Source organism: Rousettus aegyptiacus, unplaced genomic scaffold, assembly GCF_014176215.1.
Source record: "Rousettus aegyptiacus isolate mRouAeg1 unplaced genomic scaffold, mRouAeg1.p scaffold_m13_p_4, whole genome shotgun sequence".
Classification (NCBI taxonomy): Eukaryota; Metazoa; Chordata; class Mammalia; order Chiroptera; family Pteropodidae; genus Rousettus; species Rousettus aegyptiacus.
Genome location: NW_023416307.1, coordinates 117,769,588 through 117,791,760, shown reverse-complemented (window position 1 = coordinate 117,791,760; position 22,173 = coordinate 117,769,588). Strand labels below are relative to the sequence as shown.

The 22,173-nt window shown below is 34.3% G+C and overlaps 1 protein-coding gene across 17 annotated transcripts in view; it reads right to left on the bottom strand.

Moving 5' to 3' along the window:
- The window catches only part of GRM7 (glutamate metabotropic receptor 7), a 761,960-nt gene that overhangs the window by 515,847 nt on the left and 223,940 nt on the right, over positions 1 to 22,173 (bottom strand). For 14 of the 17 annotated variants that reach the window (XR_004950366.1, XR_004950365.1, XR_004950364.1 and 11 more), the window contains exon 2: positions 3,850 to 4,066. Coding sequence is in view for 9 of the 17 variants with exons in the window: in XM_036218948.1 (XP_036074841.1) it covers positions 3,850 to 4,066 (217 nt within the window). In the remaining 8 variants the exon portion in view is untranslated. Of the gene's footprint in view, positions 1 to 3,849; positions 4,067 to 12,607; positions 12,712 to 14,980; positions 16,030 to 22,173 lie in introns of those variants that run through there. The other 3 variants (XR_004950369.1, XR_004950370.1, XR_004950368.1) reach the window with 3 other exon arrangements.

Sequence of the window (22,173 nt, the reverse complement as noted above, 5' to 3'; positions counted from 1 at the left end):
GTATGCAAATATAATTGTTTTACAAAAAAATCTCATCATCAGAGAAAATCATGTTACAGTCCTCTCTGCAAGTTCAACGAAAAGCAGCATTCATGCTTATTTAAATCTTCCATGATTATACATGAGAGAATTATTGACGTTTTCTTTGACAGTTTAGAGAAATTGTATATAGCCCCTCATCTTCCAAACAAATTAGAAGGCCCTTGTTGAAGGATGGATTTTTTTTTCTTCTTCTGACATCATGTCTTGACTTGTTCTATCGCAATGTATGATGAAGGAGAGCTCACCCCATGTTCTGTGACTATGTTCTTGGTTGAGATACTTCAGGCTCTGGTTTTCCAAGTAACCTTTAGTTAAGGACTTAAGTCTAAAGTAAATTTTGGTATTAAAGTATTTTAAAAGGGTGAAGCTTGCATAGAAACATCACCAAATCATCCAGTTTATTCTCTCTCTTTCTCTCTCATTCTATCTCACACACATACACACAACATACATAGGACAACATGAATAGCTCACTTTCTTTTCTTACGGTTCTTATATAATAAAAGCATATTAGTAAAAATAGCAACTTGGCTATTATATATATTACATATACTTTGCAATTATATATAAATAAACTTGTAGTTGTAAATAAAAGCAAATGTCAATTATCACTCGAGCTATTTTCAAACTTTGCAAACTTAAACAACTACTCTACTGATTTACAGGGAACTAGTATGATGCACTAATAATCCATTATCATTGGGCGTTAAGTGCTTCCCCATATATGATCTTATTTTACCATCCTAATGAAGAAGGCATCGTTAATCTCAGTCTCTAAATGAGGAATCTGAAGCTTGAAAAGTAAAATCATGTGTCAAAATTTTTACAGCACAGTAGTGGAACCCATTATTCAAATCCAGGGTTTTTTGTGACACCATATTTGTTGATTTCTGTGCCATTCTGCCTTTCCTACACATATACATGGGATTGTATCTTTCTTAGTGGTCAGGTTCTAGAGTTAGGAAAAAAGGTTCTAGAGCAAGGACAAAAGTGAACATTTAAAATTACCCTTGAAAATTCCTAAAATTCTCTAAGCATGTACACTTCTCAGAAATTTCAATAAAATAAATTTTTCTTTTTAAAAAAAAAAAAATTTATTCTTCCTTTACTTGGAATAGAATATATTGCTGTTTCTTTGCACATCATAGGAAGTAATCGAATTCTATTTAGAGGTAGGAAATATGTACATGTATCCGTATATATTGGAATTACCCTTGGGTAGCAAGATGCTCACATTATGAGAGCCCCACAGAAGTGAAACTGACTAAAGAAACAATGAAATCACGTTTTCTATCTCGTGTTTTCTCTAAGTATTACACACACTTAGTGAGTAGACTTACTATGTACCATTTAAATTGTAATTTTCCCACTTTCTCTGTATTTCTTCTTTTTTTTTTCCGAGTGGGGTGGGAAGCACAGGGGTGTTTGCTAACCACATTAAGTGAATTCACTTAAATTAACTGCATATATGACATGATTCTAATGAAATTTATTATAAATACATGTCAAGCATCATAACAATTATAGAAAAAGAGGAGTTGATCTGCTAGACGTTACCTGAACCTTCAATATTTTGTATTCCTGCAGATGGCATCTTAGTTAATCTCATCCTAAAGGGGAAAGCTTCTCAGATTGAAAGCTTTTATCCAAAATGGCTGCCAATGACACAATCTTTATTTTTGAGCTGCTTCATTTCAATGTAGGATTAGCTAAAAATATGAGCTAGGGAGTTCAGACCACATTACAAGGTCATTGTTCTTTTTTGCAGAGTCCTTATATACCAGACTCTGATATTACGTTTTAAGTTTTCACCAAGTGACACCAGGAAAAAAAGAAAACATATGAAACTCACCACTGACCTATCTATAGATAAGTCTATATTGGTCTTTTATAAAAGACATAGAGCAAACATTTGTCTTGATCCTGTGCTTTAATGAACAATCAACATGATTTTGATATTATAAACACTGAATTTTGTAACACAATGGGTACTGCTCTTTGTGTTATCCAGCACAAAGTTCAGCATTAAATTGGAGACCTATTTGCAGCAATAGAGCAAGAAGGTATTTGAATTTTATTTCTGAGCTTTAGATTATTATTTTCCATTTTTCATGTCTTATCTATTTTCTTTTACATTCTTATTTTATGTATTTGTTTAAGTCAACCTCTAGCCTTATTCCAGCCGAAGCAGGATTCAAAGAAACAAATAAAGAAATTTAAAAAATAGTTATCAAAAATGATTCGATACCTCTTTAAGGATCCACGAAGGCAAATGTTAATGAGTGCTACAAATCTGAGCATAACACTAAGCCAGAGTTAAGATTTCTTTTTTAAACTGAAAGTTTTTAACTGAATTATACAAAAAAAATAAATAAATTCCCTTAGAAACACAGCAGCTGGGACAACATTAGTAAATGAGCCAGGCATGGTATTCTCTAGAGTCCAGGGAACAAGATAGAAAACAACATCAGCAAGTTATACTAACATGCGATAAGTGCTGAGGGAGAAGACACAGGAAGCACCAAGACATGCCAATGGAACCAAGGAATTTGTGTGTGCGTGCATGAGTGAAAATCTAGAAGTGGCTTTTATGATGAGACTCGTTTGTGATTAGGAGCTATCTTATCGAAGTTGTTAAGAATGAGAGAGCATTTCAGTAAGAAGGAAGTATATGAGTGGCCCAACTCTCTAGTGAATTTCTGAAATTAGAACTAATGATGAGGCACTGAGTTAAAATCATGGGATTTACATCAAAGTCCTGGCTTCTCTCTTTCAGTATAAATGTACAGATATGCCATCTATATACTGAACCGTTATATGTATAAAAGCATTTCTGTAGTCCAAAAGTCAAATACTTACAGGCTTGTCTTCAGGATTTAAGACATTTTTTTCTCATGGAAAGGACCTCTGTTTCTATTGCCTTGCTTATCCATCTTTACTGTTAGTTAACTATTCTGACCAGTAACAATTTGGATTAGATAAAATCCTTACAAACAAAAGTAAGGACCTGGCTTTAGCATAAGAGCTGTATAAGAATATCCAAGTACACATTTTATAACATGTTTACTAAATCCAACATCTCTGTAGGAGAAGACTGAGTATTTATCATCGGGATTCATAAGTTTAAAGATTTTGTTTCATTTTTCAAAATCTGCCCAATGGAACACTGCTGGCCAAATGCCTGAACCCACTACTTCCAATTTGAGTTAATAAACAAGCAAAAAAAAAAAAAAAAATCTTCAAGTGCTACTTATTAGAACTGTCTTTCTCAAAATAATCTAAAGTTTCATAGACTATCTGTCTAAATACATTCTACTGCCTGAATAATTTATTTACTTTTGTTTTGGCCAAGACAATCAGAGTCATCACTGTTACTTCTCTTCAAAGCAAATTTCCACTGCAATTGGGTTCTCATAATTCTAAATAATTCTCCAGATATTATAGAGAAATGGAGAAAAAGAAAAAGCATTCAGAAGCGCATTTAAGCCACACTTTTTCCAGTTTTTAGATGTAAGCAGTAATCCACAGTATTATCCATTACACAGAAGTAAAATTTCAATTTTAGAATATATTTTCTTCTCTTCATTTTTTCCATTAATACTTTAAGGGACTTAGGTTGCACACTTTTGAAAATATTCTCTTCAAAAACAGCAAAGTATTATAAATAAAGACTTCACAGACTACTGCACGAGCAGTGGGAAATGTTAGAGCAGGTCTATGGTGACCTGTTCAATAAACGCTGAAAAGAACCCTACAAGCCACAGACATTTGGGGAGGGCCATCTTGATCATGGCAGTCTCTTCCTACCTGCCTCTTTGGAAATCTGCATGAAGGATTCCACACCTTTCTCTCCGTAGCTTCCCTCAGATGCAAGAGTGGATACGTAATTCCAGCCTAGGATCTTTACAATGTCTACCATGGCCTGAGCTTGGAAGGAATCAGGTGGGACCACACGAGAGAAGAAGTCATAGCGCCGGTCATCACTTAACTCAGGTGCCGTTGATGCATAACTAATCTGGGGGATCTGAAAAGACAAGAAAGGACCACATGAGAGGACATCAGGATGTAAGAGACTCATTTATACTTATGACAATTTATTCAAAATACAAGACTTGAGTTCCAAAGATGTGTTTTGCCAAACACCATAGGTAACTGCAAACCATCTAAAAAAAAAAAAATGCAATCAGCCATTTCTTAACAGCACAAAAGCATCTACCTTTGTGCCTTGGCCTTTCGCTTTCTTCTCTTGGGAAGAAGAAATGAGAATGGCATGGGAATTATGTGTCATGATGGTTAGGAGAAAAGAATGTGTAATCATTCTGGCTAACATTGTGAATCATGTTGCATTTCTTATGAACAAAATAGAAACAAAAACCACAACAGCCTAATTGGAGTTTGTATAGAGAATGATTTAGTTCATACAACCTATAAGTATTATTTTGTGACTGTTATTAACCATCTCACATTGACTTGTGTGCTGATCACTTGTGAGGAAATATCTAAGCAAGCTGCATGCATTACTTAATTTATTATTCATAAGAACATTGTGAAGTAGCTCAGTAATACCTTTTAACCCAGGCAATGGGGATTCCTTCCCCAAGGCCTTCACCTCAGTAGCCCTGGCACTTTGGAGGACTTTTCTCCAAATATTCTAAGTTCTCCTTTGGATACTGGGAAAGGGCTGGCACTTCTGTCTGGGAGAAGCCACATGGGCTTCTGATTCCCAGTTTTCTGTTTAGAGAACTCTCTGACTCTCTGCTTCACATGGGATTAACCAGATGTCCCAAGGAGTTCTAGAACTTGTTCTTATGGGGATCATCTTAGGTTTCAGGAAGGCAGCCTAACAAGTAGAGTATTCTCCTTGGCTAGTGCAGTATTTATTTCTTAGAATTGTGTGAGATGAGACTACTTGAAGAATCCAAACATGCTGATTTTAGCAAAATCAAATTATGTACATAGAAAGAGGATCTGAAAAAAAAATGTTTGCCTGGGATCCCAAATACCCTAAAGGAAGCTCTAAAGTAGCCATAAATGAGGAACCTGGCTTAGGGCCTAACTTCAGGATCACTAAGCTAGTTACTTTTATAATGTACTGCCCCCTAGTTCTTTCTCTTAACACTGGCATTTAGTAAGCTATGCTTGGTACAGTTAATCATTCTGTAAGGATGATCAACTCCTACAAAATTCTGCTTGCAAACTCTCCCAGGCTTATTCCTGCTTTATCCTAAGGGTTTCCTAGGTTTCATCTTTACTCAAAACCCCAAATTCTAACTCTTTACCCCAAAGAAGTCAAAGCTACACTCAAGTTGAGCCTTTGAGCTCTGAAAATTCTTCCAGTACAGTTTGCTTACAGTTTACCTATTTGCCATTGTTTAAAGCTAGTTACCACTTCTTTAATGCTCATTTCTCCACCAACCTTTCTAGGGTCAGCTTTACAGTCAAGTCCATGCAGCCCACTTTTAATGCAATTCTGCTCTATGACCAGTAGGAGCAGGCCCTCTGTGCCTGACTCAAAGTCCAAAGCTAGTGTAGTAAAGGCTTAAGTCTCCTGATAGATCTTTACCTGAATAACATCTCAAGAGGGGTAGTGAGGTAGACTAGGAATAAAATGGGATTTTCTTTTGACAAGATCAGGAATTACAGCCTAATATTTCTGCTCACTAGTGTTTATTTTGGTAAAGTTATTTCACTTCAAAGCATTGGTTGTGTCATTAGTATAAGATTGTTTTGTGGAGTGGGAATATGAATGTGCATTGCTTAGCATAATGCCTGGGATAAGTGGTCACTTAGTACATGGGCATGATGATAATCAAAATAGAAAACAATATGTGTTTCCCTACTAAGCTCATTCATTTCCCACATTTGACTTTGCAAATTCTATGTGACATGTTATCACAAACATTCCTCTCAATATCCTAAGAAAATACGTTTACATATTTCTCTCATTATTGTTTTTAAAATATCTACTATTTATTCAACTCTTTATTATGTGTCAATTATATTCTAAAAGTTTTATATGCATTTCCTTTTCTTTACTATTCTATAGTATTATTAATTCATTTTACAAAAGAGAAAATTGAGACTTGAAAGTAGAGTATGAGCTTACCTCAGGTCACAATGTTGTAGAACAGACAGCAGTACTTAAACCTGGAACTGCCCAATGCAAATTTCTGAACTCTTCATTTCAGTATTATTTTGCTAAATTATTGCTAAAACATTTCAATAATACATATAAAGGAAGGACAGTAGACCAATAAAGTCAAGGCCAATTTCTGTCCACAGTACTGACCACTGACAAACTAAAAGTTAAGGCTATTGTTCACATATTTTATTTAAATGCTTTTTTAAAGCTTCTACGAATGTATTAACAGAATGAGTTCTCTGTTTCATTTATAGTTCTGAGGTTATAAATTTTAGGGAAGAAAAATATCAACTGAATAAAGGCTTTGGGCCAAACAATAAAAGAAGGAGGCAGGGGAAGAAGGGAGGGGAAGAGGAGAATTAGGGGTGGGGGCGGGGAAGAGGCCTTTAGTTACAAGAAATAAAAAAGGAAGAAGCCAAGCATGTCAACAAATTCACATCAATTTCAACTCGTGGAAATGTAAAAGCTTTATGTTATTGCACGGATGTGTTCCCTGCCAAAATACCTTTCTACCTTTGAACGAGTGTTAATAAAGGTACATCCAGCCCTCTACTTCAATTTGCACTTATGTAGCTGCTGTAAAATATTAGAATAGTGAAGCACCCCAATACATTTTAAAACTGTACCCAAAATTTTAGTAATAAAAATCCTGGTGAAGCAGATTTCTTTCTTCGACCATGCACCCTTTGAAAACAGTTGCGATCTATGGTCTATCCCTTCCACTATAAACCAGAAATATCTCCTGGCTTGAGACTCATATGTCCCTTTAGGGTCATACACACATCCTTTATCCAATGACACATTTCTACACTATGCCTATAATGATGCTAGAATAAGGAATGAAAGAACAAATGGATTTCATTTCTGAGATAAAATTACAGCTATATAAGAATATCCCTCCTAGCAATAAGAGATGAAGAACTAGAAGAATTTATGTAACCTATAAAATATGATGCTGTATACTTATTTAGCTATTAGGCTGCATATTTAGCTACTTGTTTTCAAACTTATGTTTAAGCCTACAAAGTAAGAATTTTGAAGTGTGTATTATAACTGGTACCTACAACTGACCAAATTATTATTAGTCATCTTTAGGGATTAACTTTCACACTCTCCTTGATATCTAGCTGTACTTACTTTTTCTGCCCCTGAAACCCTCCCCTCTTGCCAGTCTCCTACGGTAATGCAGAATCGATCTTTAGATGAAGACAGCTTAGTTCCTTTCTCCAATTTAAAAATCTGAAACACTTTTAATCTTTACACAAGACTAAATTTTTCATTTTATTATTCTTTAATTTTATTTTATAAAAATTCGCCTATCACACAAAAATGGTTTTGTTATTGATGAGTAGCAAACAGAATTGAAAACATATATAAGCTATCTTATTTATTGAGAATGAGTTTGTACTTTTCTTAGAAAATTAATTATATATATTATTAATGAAAAAGAGAAAACAAGAAAATTACTTTAATGCCTTGATTCATGTTATCATTTTGTTATCCCTCTTTATCATTTTTGTGTGTGCATGAGAGGATGCATATATACATATTACTAATTACAAAAATATGAGTCTTAATCTCTACTTCCATCTGTCTCCCCTTTCATTTCTCTTTTTCTCTTTCTAGTTGCATAATATTCTACTAAACTAAGCCTATCCTAGACCTAACATTTATAGTTAAATGTTTTTAAGTTTTCACTAACACTAGAAATTTAAAAAGAAAAAAAAAAAGTCCTGACATCTAACTCAGGTTGTTGTAGACACCCATGAGTATTAGATTACTGGCCAAGTTCTTCCCCCACAGAAGTGACAAAACTATTTGACATTTACATTTAAATGTTTCTCTTTATGGAAATTGCCTGGACCTATTTTAGAAGGTAAACCAATAATCTATATTTTGTTCTCCCAAATGGTTAATCACTTACCCTAGTACCATATAGTAAATAACTACTCATTCTTTACTAATAAGAAAGATCATCTTTTGTCATATTAAGTTCTTAACTACTCTTGGGTGTGGGGTGTATTCTCTACTATTTCACTTTTCTTTCTCCGAAGTGTCTTCCTATTTTCATTATTATAAATTCAGAGTTTTGTAGGGCTGTATTAGTTGGGACATATTCTCTCTTTATAACTGTTCTTTTAAAAAGGACCACAGGTATAAAATGGTAGTTACGAAATAGTCACGGGGATGTGAAATATATGGAATATAGTCAATAATGTTGTGTTAATTACGTATAGTACCATGTGGGTACTAGACTAATCAGGGGGATTACTTTGTAAATTATATATATAAAGCATAGTGGTTATATATATATATATATATATATAACCACTATGCTTTATACCTGAAATTAATATATTATAATATTAAATGTCATCACTAATTGAAAAATAAATATTTGAAAATAAATAAAAAGGACAATGGGTAATCACACATATTTAATTTTCCAGTTGAACTTTAGCATAAGTTTTTCAAGTTCACAATAAAGTTCCATTAAGATTAGAATGAGAATTATATTTATAAATTAATTTACAAAGAATAGATGTATTATATTTATATTTATTTTCCCCTTTGGGAAAATATCTATTTACATCCATTCTGTTATTCAGTCCTTTCTCTTATTAGTAAGAGTTTACAATTGTCTCCATGTAGACATTACAAATTGTTGATTTTATTTCTAGATAATTATTTTTATTACATTATGAATGACATAAAATTTTCATTTTATTTTCTGGTATATAGGAATCTATTAATTTTGTATTTTACTTTGTGACTTAAATCCTTGTTAAAATTCATAATAGTTCTAATAGCTTTTAGTTTATTTTCTTGGGATTTCTAGGTAAGCGAGCCACATTATAAGAATTTATTTAATTTTCCTTTCTAATTATATCAACTATAATTTCCAGGAAAACAAGAATGATATTAGTGGAAATAGCTTATCTTTTTCTAATTTCTCCACATTGAGCATTTAAAATCAACTAGTATTTATTCTAATTTCTTATCTTGAAAAATGCATAGTCAACTGAATAAATAAAATAATCAGTTAAAATTTCATTTTTCCAAAATACAATCTTAGCTATAACTCACAGTACCATGAATGTCTTTAAATATTTGAAAAAGTATTCCCCTCTAGAAATTCTCTCTGGCAAAGAAAATCCCTCCAGTTTCTCCAATTCTATTTCTCAAGACATGAATCAGGTGACACTAATTGCAAGATAGAAAACCAGTTTCAAGTAATCAAGTTTTTGAGAAAGAGTAGTTCTCATACCTCAAAGTTATCATTTAAAATTTATGTAGCAGTCAAGTTTTGTGAACCCTTTTAAAACATTGAAAAACAAACAATAAAAAAAGCAATAATAAAAAACAAAAAACATCATTCTTTGAGTTATGGGATGCAACATTTGCCAAACCTGTACCTTCCTTTTAAAAATAAAAAAGAAAAAAAGCCCAATGCACTCTGTTTCTAATTTAACTTTCAAAATATGTATGTACATTTTGGGTCCTAAGAATTCCTGTAAACCTATGAGAAAGAAGACTAGGGGAAAATTAATTTCAGAAAACATTAAAATGGACATCTAAGTAACTTACACCTTCTATACCTTATAAAAACTTTCAAGTCATTAATGTTCATATCTCACCAATACAAGTGATTGTGACAACTGAATTTTTTTGGAGGGCTAAAAGAATAATCAAAAGTAAAATTTTATCCAATTGGTGGCACACACCAATCACTAGGAGGAGCTCGAGGCTTTCTCCTAACCTCTCTCTAGTGTTTACCCTGAAAAGCATGAGTTTATAGAAACCTCAGCTGATGAGTTCTTCTGGAACGCTGTAGTTTTCTTTGGTAACAAGTATCACAACTTTCACTAAACAATTATCTGTATAAATTATCTGTTCATTATTCTCTTCTTTTTGGGAGAGTACTTACCCTCATGGAACGCAAGGACCTTGTTCATTATTTTACCACCACTGGGTAGCATTGTATCCAGGACAGAATAGAAACCTGATTAGTATTTGTTGAATAAACAAGTGAGTCAGTAAATGAATGAATGGAATAATCCTGAGAGAACAAGATCCCTCATTCATATGGTTGTTGTGGCTTTCGCAGCACTTGGAGTTACTCCTGCCCTGGACATCTGTGACAAGTGGCTTTAGATGGTAGCATACATTTTTTTCACCCTTTCTTTTTCTTGGCATACTTTTCCCTGGGATTTCCCTCCTCATCATTGGAATGTAGGAGAAGTTAACATTGGATGGAGCTTCAAAGGTAAAGGGACCTACAGAGTCATTTAGACTGCCTCACTGCTTTTTTCTCTCAGGCCTGAGACCTGACAATTCCAGGCAACATATACACAGTGCCCGGAGTTCATTCTAATTCTTCAAGATATACTTGGATTTATCATTTTAAATAGAGTGATTCTGCCTTGCTGAATCCTTAGCTTTTTCCCTTTCGGAACTAGGCTTGGCTATCAGATGCGAAAAGGAATTAGGGTCCTTGGTTCCAGTTGAATGCCTATACTTTATGACAACATTGCCATTACCAAATCAAAACAGAAAGAAAGAGAGAGAGAGAGAAAAGCAGCAGTATATTAAGCAAAAACTAGAGAAAATAATTCTATGTCATTTCTAATACATATGAAATCAAATATCTCTTCTAAATTTAATTTTATCTTATAATCACTATGCTCAAACACTACAGTCATGGGCTTGGTTGGAAACACACCCTTTTAGGGATCATCTTAGTGTCACTCTGTCAAAATAACTGAAGACCTAAATCCAGATGTGGACGAGATTACATTAATACAAAATTTTTTTAAATTCTAATTGCCACTACTACTCCCACACGAATCTGATTCTTGACAAAATAAATTTCTAAATATTTATAGAAATGAAGAAACCATTTTATTTATTTAGAAAAAGTGAAAAATCTGAAATTGGTTTCATGCACTTTGAGTTTTTTCCTCTTTGGAATACCAGAATAGTGCCTATGATCAGGTTGGTCACTTGAGAATGTCTTATTTCTGGAAAGAAAGGTCAATGAGGGTTATAGTTCCATGTTTCTGGGAAATCTGCACAGTCGAGAAAAGGAACACAAACAGTACTAACACCTGTTTCAGAGGACAGTTTCTACAAAACCTGTAAAAGGCAATTTTTGGAAGTATCATGTGCAATTAAGATAATGCTTCAGTGTACCTGTTGAGATATTAATGAACTCCCAGTGGGGCATTATTAAGTTCACAGTTAGCAGTAATTTTACTCTTAGTTCTATTAAGCTTTATTGATATGGATCCTTAAAAAGGGAGAATGGTTGAACAATCCTTTCAAGCTCATTCTTTGAAGCATCATTCTCTTTGATTTATAGTTATCTGTTTCCTAGATAACATCTCTGCTCATATTAGGATGTCTGGACTTTAATTCTGATTTTTGGTAGTATTTATTTATTTCAAAGTACTGAGTAATGATTTTCAATTAGTTTAAACTGGAGTTTCACTCAGCTTTAAATTAATCATGACAGAGATTATCATCAAGTATTGCACTTCTTTTTTTCTTTGCCCTTTTATTTGTATGTGTTTGTAATATAGGCACTCTGAGGCCTTCTGTAGATTGGAGAAGTAATTCCACCCACATCTCCATAGCATTCAATGACAAAGCACAATAGAGATCCTGCCCTCCCATATGGGACTACAGAAATCATCAACTTTACTAGAAGAATGAAAAGAAGAAAAGAAGGAAAATGACCTTTCAGAGTCCTTCCTAATTCTGCATGTCAATGAATTATCTCTGGCCTGTATCCCTGTAAACCACCATACATTAAAAAATGAAAAGTAATCAAAGTAAGTATTTCTTTAACATTTCTGATATTTATTAGATATGATCCTAGATCTCTTTTAGGTCTCAAGGGCCAGAGTCTCATGCCTTGAGATTTGGTTTATCAAACACTAAAGGCTGACTTTTGAGGTTTTCTGCTAGCAACAAAAATGTCAAATCGCTGTAGAGCAGTTTCTCGGCCTTGGTACTACTGTGACATCTGGAGCCAGATAATTCTCTATTGTGGGGGGAGAGTGGCCACCTGTGCCATGTGGTATGGTTAGCAGCTTCCCTGACTTCTGTCACTAGATGCCAATAGCATGCCCTGCAGTTGTCACAATCAAAATTACTGCAGATAATGCAAAATGGCCATGGGTTTGGCGGGGGGGGGGGGGGGGGGGGGGGGGGGGGGGGGGGGGGCGGGGGGGGGGGGGGGGGGGGTGGTTAGAGGTTTGTCTGTTCAAAAGGACAACTGTAGTCATAACTGTGGCTGCAAAGTGTCAATAAATGGAAGAGATATTTTTAATATCTTGTGGACTCTCTCTACTTTACATATTTTCCTTTTCATTTGACAATCTTTCCCGGTTATCAAAGCTCTGTGTGTTTCCCAGTTACCTTCAATCATCTGGTCCTCAGCAGAATGAACAACAATGATGCTGCCTAAATGCTCAGTCCTTTACATGGAGACAGGCAGGAGAAGTTCTTGAAGTGAAGAAAGTCTTTCTCAGGAGAAAATGAAATTAAATCTAAACTTATTTTTTTTCTGAGAACTATCGCTACAGTCCAAACATCTTGATTATTCAGGATCGTTTAAAATAGAGTGTCATAGTTATTCAAATATTATACTAAGCTATGTGCTATGCTTTATATGAATTCCAATTTTTCGAAAAGTTAGAGCACAATAAAGTGGACTTAACAGAAAGGCTACTGAACATGATGCAATCTTAGCTTAATGATTCAGAAGCCATTTTCAGGGTCTGGCAGGGCTTGGGCACATTAATTCTCATTGTATAAGTCTACAAATGTAGATGTTCCAGAAAGTGAACTTAAATCTGAACTGATCCTTTGATTCCCTGAAAGAAGCTTACTTGACAAAAATTCCTTATTTACCTTTTTCCCTAATAAAAAAAAAAATGTAAAGCTATGCTGTTTATTTTTAGCTTTTATATGGCTCATGTTTCAAGTAAACAAATATTTAGTGACCATTTGCTAATGCAAAAATGGTGATTCATAAGATAACTGCAGAAAAAATAATTCTCTGTAATTTAATTCAGATAATACAATATTACATCAGTAGTATATGATCAGTTCTTTTTAGATCTGTAACATTTAGGAACTATGGATAAAATAATCAATGTAGTAGACCAACTTTAGAGGATGTGACAATCTGATACATGTATATACACATGCACAGATAGACTGACAGATACCATAAAGAAAATAAAACAATTCAATAAGAGAATGATTTAGGTGGTACTACCAATAACATACCAAGTAAAATTTGAGGTAAGTGTAAATTAGTACTTTAAAGGCTCCAAAATGTTCTAAAGCCCATACACCCAAAAAACATTCAACTTATTCTAAAATATATCTGTAATCAAATTTATCAGACCAGCCTCCATTTTATAGGACAAACATATTTACTTCTCCATGGACTTTTCTGATTTTTGTATAGTTCTTAAATACCTGCTTCATATTTTTGCTTATTTAAATTCTAGTAATACTTCAGGATCCAGATTGATTATATGCAAACTGCTTTTATGAACCTGCCCTGATTCTCTCCTGCTAAATAAGCAAAGTGTCCTGCTCTCTTCTTGCTCCTCATCACTCTTTGTTGTTTGTTACTCAGCTTTCATATCATTCTTATATTACCACTGAGCCCGTCCCACCAGACTCCTTGAGAAAGAAACTATAACAAAGTTTTCTTTTATGTATCTCATCAGACCACACCATGTACATTGTAGGCCTCTGTAAATGTTGGAATTGTATTGGTATTTGAAAATTGTGAGTAAGGATAATTTTAGCTGTAACATTACACAATTAATAGTGTTAGATAATAAAATCGCAAAAAAAGTATGAATGTAACTGGTTTCCAGATCAGTTTAGTAACTCAACAATGAATGCCAGGGGATTGCGTTTGTTTCTCTTAATTCTCTTAGCTCTTATCTCAGACTCATAAGGTCATTCCTGGTGCTTCGTAATCATGCTTTACAGGCCATCATTAAAAAGTGAAAAGGAACACTCTGGTAAACAAAGTTTTTGTTTTTTTTGTTTTGTTTTGTTTTGTTTTTACTCTATTAGGCTTCTGACCAAGAAGGGAAAAAAATTTTTTTTCTGATGTTTCACTCCTCAGCACATTTTCCTTATATCTCATTGGTTGGATCTGTGTCACATTATCCCCACTTCTCCAAACACTGGCAAAAATAAATAAGATTGCCATGATTAGTTTATGATTCAACCTCTGAGGATAGAGTACTCGTTGCCAGGGGATTCTCTTGGAGAGAAGACAGGTAAGTAAATATTTGGCAGACAAGTAACTGCGTCTGTCCCATGGCAACTATATAGTCACCATTTCAAGTTAATATGAGTGTAACATGCTTGGAGGCATCTAAAAATTATTTAAGAGTACATAAAGAAAAATCTATGAGTGTGTCAATGCATTGTTGCTAACCAAATAAGGGGCATATGTGTGGTTTTTACAAAGTATATTTGGTCCACAATCCTTTTTCCCCCAGAATATTTATTTTAGTCTTATATGATTACTGTTCCCCAGAAACCACTTTGGTGAGGGAAACTGGTCTAAATAAATTACTAAAATGTCACTAAGGAGAAAACAACCATATAAAACTGAAAGTTTGGAGAAGATATGACCAAAAGGTATTGCTTAAGCTAGTTAGAGGACAGGAGGCAGATACCCTCTAGCAAAGAACCAAAGGAAAGTCTTTCCTGGGGACGAGAACGGTGAAAGCAAATGTATAGCATAATCACCAAGATGACAGGTTCTGTTGAAAAAACTGGAGAAGTGTTTATGGCTTGAGGGCATTATCCATAATTCCACTTGATTTGCAGCTAGAGAAAAGGATAGAGAAAAATGATCAAATGATAATATCTATCTAAATTAATTTTGTTTCTTCTCACATAATTACTCAAACAGACTAATATACAAAATCTTTCTAATATCCATTACTGCACTATTGGAAGCAAAGTGATACACAATCAGAAATCCTAAGAATTACTAAGTCCCAAATTCTTTCTGAGTAATAACTAATGAAGAGGATTCTTCACTCAGACACCAGCATCACTCAATGATTTAATTAGCCAAAGTGTCATTGATTCTTCAACAGGATCTCTGTGACAAAAGGTTTTCATGGTTTCATCAGGCATCTGAAGTAGGCTATTCCCTGCTGTTAGGGAGAGCCAGGAATTTGCTCTCTTTGTTATCAAGATCACAGGGACTGGCTGAGCATTTGTCTGATTCTCCCTAGTTCCTAGATAGGCATAAAATAGGAAAAGAAAAACAAATGGTAAAGATTTTGGATGGGTAAAGTCTTAGCCAGAGATTTAAAATATTAGTGAAGTTCATCCGGGGTTAATCGATCTTGATGCAATTGTTGTGAAATATTTAAATTTACATTAAGTAGAACTATAGAGTGGAATCCAATGGAGTTTGTACTGTCTTCTGAACTCATGTCTTTCATTGGCTCAGATGCTCCCTGCCCCACAATGAAAGAAAGTTATTTTATCCATCTCTATTTTGGCTGCAGCGTTTGGGACATAGAATCTGGAAACTGTTCCTCGGTTAAGTATGTGTGTAAGAAAATACCTTCTGTAAAATTGCCAAAATATTTTCGGGCTGAAGGAACCTGGTAGATTCTTGTCATTGTACATTGTTGGAAATATTGTTTTGTTCTAGAATTTACCATTTTTAATGTTCCTTCCCTATATCCTACAACTTCTGCTATCATATCACCTGTCACTGCAATATCCTCTTCCAATTACTGTGGTTGCTTTTTTTTTTTTTTTTTTTTTTACATGTAATTACAGTTTAGGTTGACTTCTTTCTGTGGAAATTGAGAAGGAGAGTGAATGTCATCAATGGCAGCATCATTAGCTGTATTTTATTTATTTATTTTTATTATTTTTTTTTGTTAGCTGTATTTTAACAAGGTTGCTTCAGAAAAGACTTTGAGATGGAGCTGCTAAACCCCTCCATAATGCATGGAGTTCTATCAGAGGCAAGTCTTGGCTAGACTTGGGCATTTTTCCTCTCTAATCTTGTTCCTTAGATGCCAGGTTGCAAGGGTGAGGTTATCTCAAATGGTCAAGGATGGGGTGTTAGTGTTAAGGAGTTATAGCTCTACTTTTACAGAGGAAAACAATATTGAGAGAGGCAAAATAATTTACCAAAAGTCATATTATCATAGCATTACTGAGCAATGACTAGGATTGCATTTTTTGACTAGGTCCTACAGCAATGCCTCCAAAAATCCACAGTGTCTTAAGAGTTCAGTTCCTCTGTATATTTCAAAATTAGATTCATTTTGATTCTTAAACAATATCAATTATAAACTAGTTGGTTGTAAAAATAGAAAACCCGAAATAATAGTTGCTCAAAAATAGATTTAATTGATAGGTAAACAGTCCAGAGCTGGCATGGAAGTCTCATGGTCACCAGAAATCCAGGTTTTTTATATTTCTCTGCTCTATCATCTTAGTATGTCAATTCCATCTCCAATGTCACTTAGGGTCCCAGGTGCTGCTGTAGCTCCAGCAATTATGGACCCATTTCAGGCAATAAGATAGAATATGTGGAAAAAAACAAAGAGACACATTTTCCAGTTGGGTGAAGTCCTTTCAAGGCACCTTCCTAGCTTTGTATACCACACTTCTACCTATCATTACCCAAAATAATCTCATGGTCGCACCTAGTTTTAATAAACAATTTTTTAAAAAATGTATTTGTTTGTTCGTGTACATTGTTGCCTTCAAATAAAACTGAGGTCTACTACTAAAGAAGAGGGAGAAAAAAATAATAAAAAATAAATTAAAATGTTAGAAAGTAAAATAAAGAAGAGGAAGAAATAGAAACGGTGGCCATCACCTACCATAATCTTGAAGGATGAATAAGAGTTGGCCACATACATCTCTAGGCCAGGGAATGGGTAAGTAGATACAGTTGTCAATTTAGGTCTGATTAAATCAATCTTTAAAATAATTAAACACAAGGCTAAGAAGATACAGTCAGTGATCAATGATTCTCTAATAGGATATTAATCATATGTAGACTATAGATGATAAATGATGTTGGGAGTGCCCTTTCATTAGGATTATTCTATAATGGCACCCAAACAGTACTCCTATTTACATGAAAACATTCCAGGCACTAAATTGGCATGCTTCTAATGGCATGGCCTTTATAACTTCCCAGTTCTTCTATAAACATCCATGAAAGTTAAACCAAGAACTACCCCCACCCAGGACTCTTTTTAAATGTCTTTAATGTGGGCAAGTTTATTATTCATTCAATTTTTTTCTCCCAATTTCAGCTAAAAGCCAACTTTGTGATAGTTTATTCAGGTTCCTGAGTTCTTTTCAGTCATAATGTTTTTCCATGGATTGGAAAGATAACGTACTCCACCTTGAGCAATTAAGAAGTAATGATTTTTGATTTCTCTGCTACCAAGGTCAAGAAGACACCTAAATCTATAAACTATCATCTCAAATGAACAACCTATGAGATTCAAATGTCATGATGATCAGCCCATTATTCCTAGAGCAATGTACCATGAGTATTAGATGTCTAATTTCTAACAGTCAGACTTAAGTCACCTTTATATTCATGCATAAAATATAAAATAGAATGAAAAAATAATTTCCCAGCTAACATGTCATGCAAAGTGATGAAGGTGCATTTTATTTCTTACAGTGAATGGATATACTCCAAAAAAAGTCACAATTTAATTTTAAATTGTCTCAAGGAAATCAATACTTTAAATAATTTTTCTTGAACATCAAAGAATGGCTATGTCAAGTAAATAATTTCTTCTAATTTTTACACAATAGTTGTCCTTTTATTTTATATCTGCCAGATATTTTAAGCAAAGGATCTCATACAAATATTTAATTTTGAACTCTTCAAGTCTTCCCTTAGCCATCATTCACCTTTATATCTCTAAAATTATATTGTGTGTGCTTATTCCTTAAACTAATCCCATTTACTCAGGCTGGCACTATTATACCTCAGAGAAAAGGGGCTACTTTTCATTCTGATCTTAATCTGTTGCCACAGTAAAATCAATAAGCATATTAAGGAACTCTGAATTCTCCACTTCTAACAGAGAAGTCACTTAAAATGTTCCAAATTTGAAATTGATCATTTGGGTTAGGCAAACAATATTAAAAGAAAAAAAAAATGTCAGAAAATTCCAAAGTAGTTTCTTCTATTTTCTGAAATATATATATCCCATTGATGTGTCTGTGTAGTATAATATTTACTACATTATCATTTACTGTTTTACTATTTCCTGTTTACAATTTTAAACCGTACTATTTTCATACTGTTTATTATTATTATATATTATATATTACTAATGACGACTATTGCATATATTATATATAATATAAAGGATAAATATCTCCAATTAGCATTAAGAAAAATAAACCTAAAAAGCTTATACATCCTAAGGAATATTCTAACTAGAAATTTTTCTGAAGATCACTGACACTGGAGCAGAAGGCAGCTACCTTGAATTTAGCATTTATTGGTGATAAGAAAAATGGATGCTGAAACACTAACTGTAATTTATAGGAGAACATACAGCACTGTCATTACAGTTAGATTCTCTGATCCATTTTCTTTGTAGTAGTGGTGAATCTAGCCACATCGACTGGTCTGATTCTCTCTCTGATCATTTCTGTTCCCTGAACATGTTATGGAGCCATCCTGTGGAAGATTTTAGGGACACAAAGAGATGTGATCTTTCTTCAAGCATTTTAGAGAGAGTTGTGAGCTTATAAATATAAAGTAAAAGTGGCTGCTATCTAGAAATGCAAATAAGAGAATATCTCTCCAAATATTTCCATCTACCTACCCACTAGAATGCCAGAGTGATACCACTTTCAGTGGGATGATGAACTCTTTTAAGATAGCCATCATGCCAATTTTGAGTAGTCTGTGGCTTCTGACCATTACTACCTTTGTATAACTTCTCTGAAGTATAACATTTAGATCACTGAGGTTTGCTCAACCTGTTAAAAAATAAAAATTAAAAAGGACTGTGTGTGTCTTGCTCTCAATATCTCAAAGAGATGGTGTCAAAATGCAATTTATTTTTTTTAACAAATTACAAGTTCCCTGGCTATGATTAAAAAAAAAAAAAAAAAAAGAATGGAGAGAAGTCACAGCAGTGAGAGAGAGAGATACACTGACAGTGGAAAATGAGATTGACAAAGATTCTTTTAAAAGGACAGAGAGAAAGAGAGACAGAGAGAGAAAGAAATACAGCAGAGGAGTGGAGTACCCCAAATAGCTTTTTAAAAAGACAAAACTTTTTATCTTAGGATATTTAACTTTTTGTGAATTAAGGATCCTTTTAAGTTCCCCATGTTGCAAATAGTACTTAACTCAGTTCCCCTCCAAATCCCACATAGTCCTGGAAACAGTGAAAGGATATATATGAAACATAACACTGACAAGCAAGATGCCCAGGCATTTTCAAGCCTAGTCATTATTTCAACCACTGAACCATGTCCCCATCAAAGCTGACAAATCGTCAAAGAGTTACATATATGACTAGTGGTTTCCCACAGTCATTTAAAATAAGCTATATTGTCCAGAGCATGGCAATTAGAACATCAGGGGTGATTTTCAGTTCATTGCTCTATGTCTGAGTGCTGCACATTTGACCTCCAGTGACTACATAAAGGTGGGAGTTTGAGTGCAGAGTTATAATAATAGATGGCACTTTCAGAAAGGTAATTTCAAATTTAACAAAGTACCAGAGTACCATCCTATTTTGGGATAGAAATCACTGAGCCCATCATTAGTTGAGTTCATTTAAGGTTAGAGGCAATTTGAACCATCTCAGTAATCTTTCCAACTAGCACATCTTCACAACCGGCCAGCACCTTTGAGCTATTTCTAGTCTGACTTTCCTTGGCTCCCAGTCTGTGCAGATCCTGTTTGCTCTGCAGCAGCAAAGAGATTCCATTTTTTCTTTTCTTCTATTTCCTGGCACTGCACAGAACAAATTATAATTAGGAAACCACCTGAGGGGAAGGTGACAACTCAGTTGTCAATTTTCATGGATAAATTCTATTTCTATCAACACAGGCAAGGCAATCCTCTCGCCCTCAAAATAGATACTTAGGGGATACTGTTGTTAGCTGGTTCACTGCCCCGAGAAGGAAGCAATCATGAAGATGACAGCAACTACAACAACTGAAAATGTGAACAACAAAAAGGAGCCCTCTCACTGTAAATATTTTCACTGCCAACAAGTCTCCAATATGGTATGGAGTAATGTGAAACAGCCATTTTGCAAAGCACCCCTTAGAAGGCTACCTAAAAGCTGTCATGTCAGCATGCTGAATGTAGCCCAATAGGGAGGGCACTCAGACATAAATGAGTGCCAGTGTTTCAAAGGCAGAAAGTAAGCGAATGTGCAGTTTGTGGTAGGAATATTTACACAGCCCAGCCTGGGTATGAGACTTAAGCTCAGAATGGATTAAAGAGAGGTTATAACCTTCTTATCTTTAGTCATTTGTAGGCAGGCTCTAAAAATCTGTTAGCTAAAGATTTTTTTTTTTAATCTCAGATTAATTTTTCCCTCAACGAGCAATCTTTATTTTACACTTGGTCTATGAAAAACCTAGAGAGTGGAACACATATGCAAGGAGTGTGATGTGACCAAAAATAAAGGAATATTGGAAGTAAAAAAGAATATTAATCTTAGGCTAGCTTTGTATGTTTTGATACAAAAGGCATCATTAGTCTGTAGGACTGTAACATGAATATATTTAACTATCTTAAAATATTATGTTTCTCTTGGATCTATTTTCTTTCTCTTCACAAAAGTTGTTCATTTTGAGGGAATAGAGCCCTGGATAAAAGTGGGTCTCTCAATAAATGACTGAACCACCTCCCTGTTACTAAGGAAGAGTGTAGTTGATGTGATCTGAGAAATTGAAAAGAGCTAAGTTTTGCTTATATTTACCCTGGCGAAGTGATGAATATTTTGTCAATTATTAATTTTAATCAAAATTATTTTGAGTTAACCAGTTGTTTTCAGCTTTCCTAAGTCTTGATTTTTTTCCCATATTATTCTAAATTATCTATAGCTATCCTCTTCAGTGGTAAAAGGCACCGCACACCACATTTCTTCAAATCTAAGCATTCTATACACATTTTAGCTTTCCTGAAATTGGAATAACTTCTTTAATCACAATTTTGTCAGAGTCAGAGAGTACTGCTAGTGCTCAAAGTTTATAACTTCTGTTTTAATTTTTTTTTTTTTTGCTTCAAATACCCTTAACATACCATAAAAACAATTGTATACATGGCAGCTCCACCACTGTGATTATATATTACACCTAGAAATGAGCAGTGGTAATAAGGGGAGAAATAAACACACAATTCCTAGATAAGAATAGACAATAGGTTATGATAAGGGCAGGACATGTGGGGAATAGAATTAGGTCCAGGACACAATCCAATTTGAATGGACCAGAAAAATATATAAAACAGAAATGATTGAAATGGAGACCCCTGAACTCAGGAATAGTGGGGCCGGATAGCAAATTGATCTGAAGGAATTGATGACTAGACCAAAGCAGACATCAGTGGCCAAGAAAAAGTTTTTCAATGAGGCAAAGGGAGGCCTCAATCCAAAGGCATTTATATCATTCACTTAGAGGTACAGACCGATCCAGGAAGCACTGACTCCCAAGGCTGATGATAAAATTATTGAGAAGTCCCCAGTGGAGCGGGTTGTGAATGAGTCAGTAAGAGAATCCCTAATGTAGTATATTACAGAATAATCAGGCATCCCCTTCCTTAGGAAGAGCACATGGCGGCCATTCAAGTAGTGTAATCTGTGGACATATCACCATTCAAATTGGCCAACTTCCTTAAATTTTTGGTAATCCTCATCTAATTAGCTGAAAGAAAGAAGAATGTGTTT